The following is a 13,844-nucleotide window of genomic DNA, read 5'->3' as shown; positions in this document are numbered from 1 at the left end:
CCATCTCCTGAGCTCAAAATGCCCCACTGTTTCTGGGTATAGATTTTAACCCATGAGCCGTCCACTTTACCTAAGGACTTTTAAACAAGTCCTACTAAGCTGGTCCTTAGTAAGTCCTGTGACATTAATTCCTCTCATGATCCATTTCTGCTAGTTGTGCCTTTCTGAATTCTCTGGAATTCACATCTGTAGACTTGACCCTCTCTAGCTTGAAACTGCAAAGAAAGATTTTCTATTTTTTTTTTTTTATTTCATGAGCCTACTGGTAAAAGAGAAGATGGTAGAAAATGGGGAAGGTTATGCTCCATCCCATCTGGAGAAGTACACCTTCAGTCTATCTACTACTCAGATATTTGGCTTCACCATTAATCCATGTTCTGGATCCCTATCTCCAGCATAGCCAAGGGGAGCAAATACAGAAGCAGTTTATGCAAGGTCTGCTGCACTGGGTAGGGGGGTTTGTATGTGGATAAATGGGGACCCAGCAAGACCACCCATCCCTCTCACTGATCCCTTGATTCAGACCTGGGCAGGGACACCCTTACCTACTTGGGGGCACACTGGGATGGGCTTGGGGAAAGAAAATGCAGGAAGAAGCCAGCCAGAAACTGGAATTGGCAATTTTGACAGGACATTCTCTCCCCTGTGCTGACTGGCTGTTAGTTCCAATCCTCACTCACAGTCTCTTCAACTCAGTCTAACTCCTCCTCTGCCCGCCTCCCTTTGGCATCCCCTCCCAGCTAACCCTGCCTCTCCCCCATCCCTTCCAAAAAAGTGATGGAATGAGCAGTTGTTTGCTACCATTACATTGATCGCTCTCTGGCTGTATGTTATACCCCTTCCCCCGCCTCAGGGGTGTTTTGAATGTTTGGACTGTAAGACCTTGGAGGGCTGTTTGCTACTCTATGTTTGTATAGTGCCTAGCACAATGGGACCCTGTTCTTGATTGTTTCCTAGGCACTTCTATAACAAATATTAATAATATTAAATAATAAAATAAATAATAATAATTAATAAAGGAAGTGCATGCCCCCCCCATCCCAACTGAACCAGGAAGGGGTCAGACCCTTTTATGGGGCTGAAAACTGTTGATATGTACACTGCAGAGTTAGAGCACAGAATCTGGAGACAGGAGATCCAAATTCAGTTCTCAGTTCTGAAAGACTAAGCCTGTAGGCCCATCTCTAGAAGGGTAATAATCATCACCTACCTTACAAGGGTAGTGGGAGGCTTAATTCAATAATATGTGTAAAGCACTTTGAAATGCTTGAATGGAAGGATTAAAGTGAAAAGTATTATTACTATTTCCATACAGCCTGCAGTATTTGGAGTCTCACTGTCTGTCTGTCTGCTGAAGAGGCCCAGTGCTTGTCTTCAATCAATGCTTTACTCCGTCAGCTATGCTCTAGCTCCTCTAACAGGATCTGTGTGAATTGGGGGTCATTGCTCCTTTAAGCCAAGTCTCCAAAAGAAAATGTTCCATTTCCAACTTCCTCCAGCCAAGGACAGGGGAGACAAGTATGCAGTCTTTAATCTAAAGTCTCTAAGAACAAGTATCTTCCTTGTGAATAAACAAGGTAGTTAATCCTCCAGTTTCTCTATACTTCCTCATCTGAGCTTCCCAAACTAAAAGGGAATAAAGAATATTGTTTTTTTCTCTTGCCTCAGTTTACGCAATTTCTTTTTATGCTCAGGAGGTACCCCTGAAAGCTCCACCTCCCAGCAACCCAATGGGCCACAGACAGCTTCTTCCTCCCTGCCTATTTTCTCTTGACTTGTTTACGCTGCATTGTTAACTAGATTTATAACTCAAGTGTTGCCCCTAAAGCCAGTCCTGTCAACACATAAAAAACATTATCTCAAGTGTGAGGTGTTTTTAACTTGAGTTAAAGCTTGAGTTAGCACAACTCTTCAGCTGCTAATACAATCACTAATTCTGTGCAATTTGAGTGTTATTTTGCAGTGTGGCAGCTCTCATTTGAGCCAGGCTAATTTGGGAGGAATTAACACTATTTATTGACAACAATTATGGGGGAAATCTAGTAGAAAGAAATCCTTGTAGTACCTCTCTAAATCAGTATGAATGTAAATGGCATGCACTTCACTACCAATCACTGTCCACAGTTATTCTGGAAATTCACTTATACTTAGTTGTATCTGTGCCTCTGTTTTGTCTTTCATTGATTGGTGTACACCTGGTTTAAGGTAATCTATATTTGTGGACCCTCTCACTGTGCAGATTTTAGTAAACACTCTGGGTACCTTTGAAGAGCTCCATCTAACGTAATGCTGCGGTTGACAGGAAGAGAAGAGTACACTGACAATGTATCTTAAACAGTTGCTGCCTTGCAAATTATGATGATAGGAGCCATGCCTATTCCATAAAGTCATTAGAAAACCTTCATTTTGATCTGGAACCTCTGGAAACAGGACAGATCTACTAAGGAGGTGGAAACTTTATAATCTGAATTAATTTAACAAATAAAAATGGAGTAACATCACGGAAAGGTAGGGAACTGGCACTGGGAGTATCTGATGGGAGGACAGTTGGTGAAAAGAAGCAAAATCTAAAGCAAGTAAGGTTGCTAGATGCACTGTATGAGACTTGTTCTAGGTATAAGGGATTTGTGAGAGAAGTGAAAAGTAGACAGCAGAATGAAGTGTGTATGGAAAGGAATAGGAGAGGAGATGTGAAAATAGGGACAACACAATGAAGAACTTTGAAGGCAAGGAGGAGTTGGAGTGAAATTAGAAAGGATTCAGCAGAATGAATCAATGAAGGGAGGATAAATTATAGATAAATAAGCCTTGGGATACATATCTAGAAAGTTCAGTAATGGGGAAAGATGTCATTGGGGACAAGGAAAGTTCTTGAGAGGATGGGGAGGGGGAACTACTGGTTTTTCTTCCTTACTAGCATAATTTTTTTGCTAGGGCACCAAGACCACAGCTGCCTCTTCCTTTCTACCCATCCCTTCTAGTATTACTTTCCTTTCTTCACCACTCAGGTCCTTTAAATTGTCTGGTTCACTGTTCCCTCTAAGCTGTGTGCATATGCATGCACACTCAGATCCTAAAGCCTATGCACATGGCAAAACACCGTGCGCACAATTTGCTCAGAAGAATTTTTTTGCGCACACGGCCTGTCAAAAATTTGCACAGAAGAAATTTTTTGTGCACATGGCCTGTCAAAAATTAGAGGGAACATTGGTCTGGTTACTGTAGGCTGCTCTTATTTTTCTTTGGCTGCTCTGTAAAAAGCAAAGTTCTCTCCTGAGCTCAGCTCCCCAAATCATTTTAGGAATGAATTATGGGATGGCACATGTCTGTTTCCTAGCATGTATGGTGGAAGGAGATTAATTTTCCTTGCTGAATAAATAGCCAATTGCTCCCCGGAAAAGTTGTGTTCCAAAGGGTTGGCAATTTTACCCCATTAAAACAAAGCTCTTATGATCCACAGGTGGGCATATCCCTTAAAAAAAAGAAAAGTTCTACTCTGTTGTTCTGACAGCTCTGGACCTTGTCAAGAAACTTTGAAACTTATCAACAGCAGTTTTTAGTTAAAAGAAACGCTGGTTGCATTATTTCCCTGACTCACTCTGTGCTGGCCTTCTGCAAGCCCAGCTAACAGATGTACAAGTTAAAATGGTTTTCTTGTCTCCTCTCGCTTCAAACAAGGGGGAGGAATAACTCAGTGGTTTGAGCATCGGCCTGCTAAAGCCAGGGTTGTGAGTTCAATCCTTGAGGGGGCCATTTAGGGATCTGGGGCAAAAAAAACTGGGGATTGTATCTGCTTTAAGCAGGGGGTTGGACTAGATGATCTCCTGAGGTCCCTTCCAACTCTGATATTCTATTATTCTAAGTTGACTCATCACAATAGAGCCGCAGGAGCTCAGGCTCCTTCTCTCCCTGCAGCAGAGGGCAGGTCATAACCCAGAGAGAGAGGGAACACCCCCTGCTTCCTCTTCTCCTGGGGGAGGCGGATGGTTTTGAGGCTAAGGCCCTGGACTGGGATTTGGAGACTTGGGTTCAGTTCCCAGCTCTGTCACCCCTTCCTAAATCACGTGGTCTCTCTCTGTGCCTCAGTTCCCCCATCTGTAACGTGGGGCTCATGCTTGAGATTCTTGCTAGTCCTGTGAGTCTGTGCAGCCCAGAGCACCATGGGGCCCCGCTCTGGGGTGGGTGCGGAGCCCCCAAAGGGTGCCGGTGCCTTGTCACACCCTGCTGTCCGTAGGGGAATCTCTCCTCCCCCGCTGCCTCCCAGAGCCCAGGGAGAATAGGCTGGTGAGGAAGCGCCCCAGGGCGCACAACAGGGACAAGCCCCGCCCCCTCTGCCCCCAGCGGCTTTGCCTCTCGTGTCATGGCCGGCGGGTGGCACGCGCGCGTCACGTGATGGGGAGGGGCGGTCACATGGCGCAAGCGCCGCCGCGCGTCGCGAGCCCGGGCTAGTCTGTCGGTGCGGCTCACAGGCAGCTTCAGGCGCCGGGGCCGGGCGCGCGCGAGATGCCGCCGTCCGAGTGCCGCAAACTGGCGGGCCCGGGCTGCCGGAGTGGGGGTGAGTGCGGGCGGGCGCGCGGGGCTGGAGCCCCCTGGCCAGAAGCGGGGCGGGGGCGGCGCCGTCGTCCGGAGCTGCCAGCCTGGCGGGGAGGCGCAGGCAGCGGGGCTCGCCCCTCGGTCCCCCCTTCCCCTGAGCAAGGGCGGTGGCCGCGCACCCGCTCTGCTCCTGCTGGGTGGTCGGGGGAACCCCTCCCCCCCTCCCGGGCTCAGAAACGCCTCCTTGGGCAGCCCGGCCGGGGCCAGGAGTCCGGCTGCCTGCAGATTCAGGAAGACAAGGCTGGGGGATGGGCCGCGGGCTTTTCACACGCAAGGGCGGGTGGGTTTGGAGCCATCAGAACCTGACACTTGGTGCAGTGGAAACAGGTTCTGCTGGAACCGACGGGGTGTTTCTCTTCCCCTCCCCTCGGAAGGGCTGCTGCCAGTCGTTGGCTAGAGGATTTCTCAAGGTCAGCTGCCCCTTGGACCTGAACATCAGTGTCAGAGGAGAACTGGGGTTTGAAATTAGGCAGCTCTGTCATTATGAGGGACAGATGAGAAGCATGGAATAGAGAAGTGCAATATGCAGCCTCAGTGCATGTACCTGCCCAATGAACAAATGCCTCTGTGGCTCTACTCTGCCTCCCCTTCTAAATTGGAAGTCCACAGTGCTGAACTGGGTGAGCTTTAGGATGTACATTTAAATAATACTGCTATATCTGGTGAAAACTTTCCTAAGAAGACAATCCTTAGGCTAGCTTGAGTTTTACTGGGTGAGATGGATGACAGCATGACCTTTTTCTTATCTCTGCATACGTCTCCGTGAGCAGCAGGTATCAACCAGACTCTCTGTGGGTAGGCTAGGGTGGAAATTGTATAATTACAAGTCTTTAAAACTAGTTCTCTGTATGTTTATAGTCTTACTCTGCTGCTGCCAGTGCCTGCGTGGATTCCCTTGCAAGGAGGAGCTAGGCATTCTCTTCCTTCCTACTTCTCAAAAAAAAACCCTGTATCTAAACCTGCCATAACTTCCCAACCAGGGAGTTTATTCTTAATCTCTTCTCTTTTGCATTTTCTGTGGCTTCCATTGTATAGCGCTCAGCACTGAAGTGTCTCTCCCTGCTTCACAAATAAGTGGTTATTTTACATGGCTGGGGTCCAGCCCTTCAACTGGGCATCTTGCAAATTGTTTTTAGTTCATAAAGAGGAAGATTGCTCAAATACCAGAAGCAACTTGAGACTAACAGTCCCTATGTGGTCTAGTGCAGATCCTTAGTCTGCATTTGCAAGGTGGAAAGACTTCCCTCCACAAACTTGTGGTTGACAGAACAACCAAAAGCTCTCTACTGCCAGCTGTTACTTTCTGGGCAGCACAGTGGGGCTGGCCTGCTGTGCATCTGGCACTGGAAGCACAGACTGCATTCACAGGCTACTGTTCCAAATAGCTGCCGCCTTTCAGCTCCTGCTTAGGTGGCTAAAACTGTGGTTGAGACTATTAAAAAACCAGTGCCATTGCCTTCAATAGCATCTCTATAAATGGCACCCTGATCTTTAGGTGATCAGCTGTAGTACTGTACGGAGAACAGCTCCCATTGTTCCAAAAATAATTTTACATGACTTGGCTCTGTTAGCTCTTTGTAAACAATCTGTGCTTTGTCCACTTTCCCTTATGGTCAGGGTGTTGATTTCTGGGTCACAATTGTGATATCATGTTAAGAGATTTCATGAATGCTGTAATTATGCAGGTCACAGGCTCAATAGCCCTCTTCTAGGCTAGTATTTGCTGTTACATTTCTGGAAAGTTCATTTTAGTTTAGCATCAAATCACTGGAATCTTTCGCTTATTCAGAAATAGTAAATATGTCACTTGCGTGGACTGCTTCTGAATATGCTCTACTCTAGAGGTTCTCTAACTTTTTCTTAATGTGGACCACATCTTAATAGAGATGCACCCACGTCCCTTTTAGTCCTGACTGTGCAGCCAATTTCCCTCTGATTTGTGAACACATAACCTTCCTTTGGCTCCTACAGCAACTACTGATATAGAAAACTAATATTAGGAAAGTAACTTGTTTGTTGTCTGCTGAAATTCAGGTGTTGGAAAGTAGAGTCAGCTCATTGCAGACTGCGGTTTGGAATTCTCTGCTCCCATCAGCCTGCATAAGTGAAATAGCCAACAAGTGTTAAACTTCCTAGACCTTATAGTAGAACAGCATTAAGGTCCTGAGGGGTTTTAATAATCAACCAGTTGGACTCTCCAAGTGTAACTGGTTTAGAAGACCGGCATTCCTTCTTCCTAGCCTTCCTTTCAGCTACAGATTTAAGCTCATGAGCTCTTCAACAGCAGGAGAGGGAAAGAAACCAAGACTACATCTTTAATAAGCTCTTCATCTGTCTCTCAACTGAGGAAGCTGAGTAGCAGGCTATGAGGTGTGTACACAGTATCCAGGAATCCCGACTGAAAACTCCAGAGCCTGTTGCCTGGCTCCATTATCTAAAAGTTTTGATTGGTTGTCTCTGCAAAGATAGTTCTCTTGTACTTAGGAATAACAGTCCAAAGAATTCTTGATCAGGTGTGTTGTGCCAGTGGTTATAAAGTACATGTAAAATAGAGACCTTGGTAACAAATTTCATGATGATGTAAAATTAGAGTAGGTGAAATATCAAGCTACTCCAGTGGAGACAACATGGTGGGGTGGAAATGGAAAGGTAGGTTACTAGTACAGTACTTAAAAAATTTGCCTGAACATACTGTGCAGTAGAGCAGCAAAGATTGTATTAGAGTGCATACCTACTGGTATTTAAAGATAAAGGAACATTCTATCTGGAGCATATGCAAACAAATTGATTAACATATAGTGAATAAGAAATTTAGAAGTTATTAAACAATATGTTCTGGTGGAAAATGCAGAGCACTCTGTGGAAGAGGGATAGGTACAAAATGGTTGAAAAGGACATAAAGGGAACCATTTTTTATTAGTTTGAATGCTAAGGTAATGCAACTAAAGATGGCAAAGCCTAAGCAACTGGCAGGGCTGAGTCTAGCAATGTGATCACTGTACTGATTAATGAAGAAGGAAATGTGAAGGGGAAGTCAGGAGCTGAAGAAGCAAAATCAAGTGTGGAAAGGTATTGCTAAAGGATGGACTGGTTACTGAGTTTACCATCTTTCCAGAACACACTAGAGAATAAACATCTCCTGCCTGTTTGAATAACAAGAGATTAAGTATCATTAAACTAATCAACTTGAGTAAGAATAAATATCACGCCATCGTCCTTGAGAAACGCTGCGTTGAAACCATTTTTTGCATGCTGTATGGGGACAAGTATGTAGGTATATTTTTGCAAGTACAAGTATAAACACCTGTGTTTTACTTCCTCAATCAGTTTTTATTGATGTGGTGAGCCGATTTAAGAGCTGTATGTAGCTGTATTCACTTGAAGCTTCATCTTCTGTTAAAGGACTTCAGAAATGGATAAAGACAAACTGCATTTAAACAAGAATCATTAAGACCGCCCTTTTAACATGTGGTGAGCGCTCGGAGAAAAAGTGCAGCTGGTGCTGCAACTTTTTATCTGTACAAAGCCCCGTTAGCAGAGAGAATTTGGTTCAATAACTGACTTTTAGTGACATATGTAAAAAATGTGGCTGGCTCTCCTGGTGCAATAGTTCAAGGACTCGGTAGATGCTGCTTGCTATAATGCCTTGGCATGCTGTTTCTCTTGACGATCAGTATAAATTGAGTAACTATTTTTCTTAATACTTCGCTTGTAAATTATGTACAAACTATTCCACTACAACAAAATAAAGATCACTTTTAGAAAATCAGTGTACTTGCAATATAAGTCTAGAACTGACTTCAGGTACATTTGACAAAGATACAAGCTTTATTCCCCTATAACCTGACTCATAAAGACTTGGAGGTGTAATAAACATGCAGCTTAATACACTGCCTAATGTGCATGAACTGCAGTATTGATTTAAATGTTTGCATAAGAATATTCTGTTGCACTGTACCTCAGTTCCTTCTGATGTGACAGATTGTTTGCCTGGGTTAAGGATTTCTGCAATGGTGCAGCTTCTCCAATATAAGCCTTCAGTCTGGATGTACTGCTCTGGTGTGATTGACCCTGGTTTGAAACTGGAATAAGGTGCACTGTTATGAGTCCTGCTTTCCACCACTGGAGAGTATCTACATTCAGGGTTTGTGGTGGTATAGGTATGCTGGCTTAAAAAAAATCCCAAATGTAGGCAAGCTACAGTTTGCTCTGCTTGTCCTCTTCGTTACATACAATAGGATGAGATATCCATAACATCTGGGCGAACATACCAAGCATTGTGTATCTTGCACAACACATCTACATCACCGTAAATACGTTAAAATCAAGGCTTGAAAAACAATTAAACACCCTGAGACTGATAGGGATTGAGGGTGGAGCCCCTACTTCCAAGATCTAGATGCTCAACCTTGGGGGATGGGTGGAAAACTATCTATTTTGTATTGGTAGAGATGTTTGAGATCAAAGCTTAACCTGTTTGGGTGCTGTGCTGGATTGTCTTCTGCTTTGAGACTAAGACCACGTCTATTTGAGAAGCTGAACTGCTGTAATAAAGTTGATTTAGTTAAATCAGTGCAAAACCCTTGTCATAACCATACAGCTAAGGGTAGCCTAGAATTCCTCCTTACTTTGTAAGGGGATAAGAAGCTCAAATAACCTGGTTGGCACCTGCCCAGAAGGACCAATGGGGAAAGAAGATACTTTCAAATCTTGGGTGGTGTGGGGTGGTGGAAAGGCTTTGTTTTATGTGTTCTCTTGGGAAGCAGAGAAGCATCAGGTCAGAAAACTCCTCCTATAAACCATCCTAAAAGTCTTTCATATTACAAAAATTGTAAGTAAAAGCCAGGCAAGGTGTGTTAGATTCTTTTGTTCTGCTTGTGAATTTTTCCTTTGCAGGAGGGAGGCTTATTCCTATTTTTTGTAACTTTGAAACTAAGCCTAGAGGAAGTTCTGCTGTGTTTTTGAATCTTTTGTTACCCTGTAAAGTTATTTTCCATCCTGATTTTACAGAGGTGATTTTTACCTTTTTTTTTTTTTTTTTAAATAAAATCCTTCTTTTAAGAACCTGACTGATTTTCTCTATTGTCCTAAAACCTAGGGGTTTGGGTCTGTGATCACTTTGTAACCAATTGGTTAGGATATTATTCTCAAGCCTCCCCAGGAAAGGGGGTGTAAGGGCTTGGGGGGATATTTTGGGGGAATAGGAACTCCAAGTGGTCCTTTCCCTGATTCTTTGTTAAATCACTTGGTGGTGGCAGCGTACCCTCCAAGGGCAAAGAATTTGTGCCTTGGGGAAGTTTTAACCTAAGCTGGTAGAAATAAGCTTAGGGGGTCTTTCATGTGGGTCCCCACATCTGTACCCTAGAGTTCAGAGTGGGGAGGGAGCCCTGGCATTAAATGTTCTTGAGTCAACTTAGCTTGCATCAGTTAATTGATGAAAGTGAAACTGGTTTATGTGAGGGTCAAAATGGTTTAAGTGCATTTACATGGAGGTTTTCCATGGTTGAACTTGAACAATCTGTAAACTTGACTTTGTTAAATCAGTGTAGATTTTCTTGTACAGACAAGGCCTAAATCAGATATTGCTTAAGCCTAAAAGGTGACTAAATACTAGAAACAATACCTCCTTCTCAAAAGTATAAAATGCAGTCTGTATGGCAAAAGCTAATGACATTTACATTTGAAGTTCAAGAACAGAGGAAAAAGTCTCTCCATCTCAGTATTTGCTTATGGCTAGCTTGCCAACTGCTAAAGCCTAATTGTGTCCAATTCTTATGGGCTCTTCCTGTCCTGCTGGGTAACCAAACCTGCTCGCTTATTTGTCAATGAACTTGCTTTCTGTGGTGTTGCCTACAGTAGAAGGGGTTTGCTGGAATAGCTGTGAGCAAAGCCTCATAGTAGGGATGCAGTTTGTACTAACGAGTTCTTTTGTTCTTTGAACAAAATAAAGCCATACTGGTAAAAGCACTTGTTTGCTGTTAAACTGCATCTACAGTAGGTATTTTGTCCGCATAGCTGTGTTAGTTAAGGGTGTGATTTTTCCACCTCCCCCTCCCCCCATAACTATGCTGGGAAAACCTTTAAGCATAGATCAGGTGTGTGTTACTAAAGATTGCATTTGATGCAATCCTGGAAAGGATTTTCACTAACATTACATGAACAGACCCATCCTTTCTGAGAGTGTTTTGTAGGCACAGTTCTGGGACAGCGTGTCACTAATTTCAGATACAGTTTGTAGTTTTTTCTATAAAGATAGGGAGTTGTCGCAGTTTATCACAGAGATCAATTGTCTCCATCATTGTCTACCCCAAGCCTATGGACCGGATTTCCTACTCTTTACTTTGGCAATACTCTAACTCTTTATTTCAAAAGAACTTTTGCCTGATTAAGGATTTCACAATCATACCCCTTCCATCCCCCATTACTTCTCTTCCCTGGACTAATGATTGTAAGTATTTGTCCACAGTGGAACAGTCATTGGGCCAGAGAGAGAGAATAACTCTCTCTGGTCCAGTCATTGGGGAACTGACCTAGGAGGTAGGAGACCCCGAACCCAGCCCCCCCTGTTTCAACCACTGTTTCATTATTTATTCAGAGCACAACAGCTTCAACAGGAGAGTTTGTGGAAGCCCCACATCAAAATATCCCATAGCCCAGTGGTCAGAGCAACCTCCTGAAAGGTGGGAGACACCCCCTTCTCTGTCAGAGGAGGAGAGAGGAAGAGGGAACTGAATCTTGGTCTCTCATATCCCAGGTGAGAGTTCTAACCACTGGGCTAGTAGTTATAAGATGGGTGATGGCACTGCTACCATCACCACATGCTCCTTCTCTGGCTGGATTTTGAATGGAACTCCGTCTGGTAGCTGTCGTCTGAGCATGCCTCCTGGATCAGGCCCCGCATACAGCTTAGGTGGACAAATGCCTGTCTTTCCCTGGTTTGTGAATCCCTCCAAGACTTAGGCAGGAGATAAGAGTGAAGCAACAATGTGCAATGCCCAGAGGCAGAAACATAGATACCTAAGGAATTTTTAGTCTGAAAATGTAGATGCTAAGTGAGTTTAGACACTTACAGGGTTCAGTGGATACAGTGGAGACAAAACTGGGACTTAGGTGCCTAAACCTGAGGGTTAAGGCACTTACGTCTGGGGTTTAGATGCTTGCATACCTTTGTGGATTCCCACCTTGCTGATCTACCCCTAAATGACTTGCCCAAGGTCACGCAGGAAGTCTGGGGCTGAGAAAGAAATTGAACCTGGTTCTCCCACATTTCAAGCTAGCGCTCGAATCATCGTTCTGCTATATCAGCGTGAAGGGGAAAGAACATGAAGCTGAAGTAAGTCAGTTTATATTCCAGTATTCTTCTACAGATGATGGTGGTTTCTGTAGGCATTATTGAGAAAGTGGGTGTGATTCAAGAGATTTCTGTAAATAGAAATCATTTCAAAATTTCCATTGGAGGAAATTGACTGAAAGGAAAGAGGGGTTTAGGCATAATTCGACCAATATTTTTAGTTTCAGCACATAGAATGAAAGTTTCTTATGTTAAAAAGTGAAAGCCACATGTATCAACTGTTCCCTGTGGCCCTAATATCAAGAGTATTCTCTTCAGCTCTATGCTGAAACTTTGAAATCAGTGGTATCACAGAGATGCAGATTGGCTCCAGGTCCATAAAGTAAAACATTTGCTTTAACTGTTTCTTAAGCTTGTTTTTTGAATGGTTTATGGCTCTTGTTCTAGGTATTTTAGTAACAAACATTACACCCAAAACAAATAAATTGAAACTGGAATATATTCATGAGAATTGTCAGACTGTGCCATCTGATCAGGAGGCACTACGATAATACAAAATATAAAAAGCAGGAAAAATAGAACTGTATTTGGGAACAACAGTTTCGGGGGGAGAGAGATGCAGCAAGGAGGTATAAAATGGCTACTCTAGGTCTGTAGCTCCTTGACTTTGCCAAATTAAAGAGCCAGTCCCAGGAAAGAAGTTCCTATAAAAGGACAATGCCAAAGTGGAGCAAGGTTAATAGAAATAAGGTACGGTAACTCCTCGCTTAATATTGTAGTTATGTTCCTGAAAAATGCGACTTTAAGTGAAACTATGTTAAGCGAATCCAATTTCCCCATAAGAATGAATGTAAATGGGGGGGGAGGGGTTAGGTTCCAGGGAAATTTTTTTTGCCGTACTGTACTACTGTTGGGAGGTGCCCCCACCTTACCCCACACAGGTACAGCCCACTGGCACTGGAGACAATGAGGCAGGAAAGGAGGCTGAAGGTGCCGTAGGCTAGGAGATGCACATCGCGCAGCAGCAGCGGTAGCTTCCCCTACTCTGCAAGCACCAGGGGCGGGGGGCTCAACCCTTGGCCTGGCCACTCCACCCCCTTCCTCCAAACCCCCACCCTTAACCCCCCTCTTCTTCTCCCCCTCCTCCCCCTTTACTCCACATCCTCGCTCCTCTCCCCCTCCCTCCCCGCCTCCTGCCCGTGGCAATCAGCTGGCTTGTGGCGTTCAGGGGGGAGGGGCGAGGACACGGTGTCCAGGCTCCCCCTGCCTCCTGAATGCCGCAAGCCAGCTGATTGCCACAGGCAGGAGGAGGGGGAAGGCGCTGATCCGTGGGGTCTGCGGGCAGAAGGCACGGGGGGGGGGGGCATAGGGGAGCTGATATGGGGGCTGTCAGCTGTGGACAAAGCGGGCAGCCAAATGCAGGTATAGCGAAGCATTGCACAACTTTAAATGGAGCATGTTCTGTAGTTGAGCAGGGACATAAGATCGAAACGATGTTAAGCGAGAGGACGTTAGGTGGGGAGTTACTGTAGTTACCAATGAAGGTGCTGTTGTGGGAGGGGGATGCTTCTATATACACTGTATCAGAATATTGTGTTCAGATCATGGTTTAACCTGTGTATTGGGCCAGATTCATACTTGGTATAAGCAGGTCCTTTTCCAGTGGAGTTGCACTTACTCATGAAAAGTCTGAATTTGAACCACTGCCTTTACTGTCCAAGCACAGGGGGTGGTCTATCAGCTTTTTCAGAGGCCTTTCAAAACAAATCAATAAAACATACATGTACTTCCAGGTTGACCAAATTCAGTCATAGAGGCAGACTGCACAGCCATTTTGCACTGAAATCAGTGGGTGGAGTCTGGGCAGAGGTCGTGTATGCAGCCTTAATTCTGGCATTCCTGACATATGACCACTTCACTTTGCCAACTTAACAGTTCTAATGTATGTAGTTGTATGGGA

General features: G+C 44.5%; 1 protein-coding gene across 9 annotated transcripts in view; it reads left to right on the top strand.

Moving 5' to 3' along the window:
- The first annotated feature begins 4,418 nt into the window (after window positions 1–4,418).
- GALNT11 (polypeptide N-acetylgalactosaminyltransferase 11) overlaps window positions 4,419–13,844 on the top strand; it is a 105,663-nt gene continuing 96,237 nt past the window's right edge. For 6 of the 9 annotated variants that reach the window (XR_012157629.1, XR_012157630.1, XM_073334612.1 and 3 more), the window contains exon 1: window positions 4,448–4,555. Coding sequence is in view for 1 of the 9 variants with exons in the window: in XM_073334613.1 (XP_073190714.1) it covers window positions 4,504–4,555 (52 nt within the window). In the remaining 8 variants the exon portion in view is untranslated. Of the gene's footprint in view, window positions 4,556–4,874; window positions 5,214–6,617; window positions 6,964–13,844 lie in introns of those variants that run through there. The other 3 variants (XM_073334613.1, XM_073334609.1, XM_073334610.1) reach the window with 3 other exon arrangements.

The sequence above is a fragment of the Lepidochelys kempii genome, chromosome 2 (genome assembly GCF_965140265.1).
Source record: "Lepidochelys kempii isolate rLepKem1 chromosome 2, rLepKem1.hap2, whole genome shotgun sequence".
Lineage (NCBI taxonomy): Eukaryota > Metazoa > Chordata > Testudines > Cheloniidae > Lepidochelys > Lepidochelys kempii.
The sequence above is the reverse complement of the archived record's forward strand: the minus strand, read 5'-3'. Positions and strand labels throughout refer to the sequence as shown.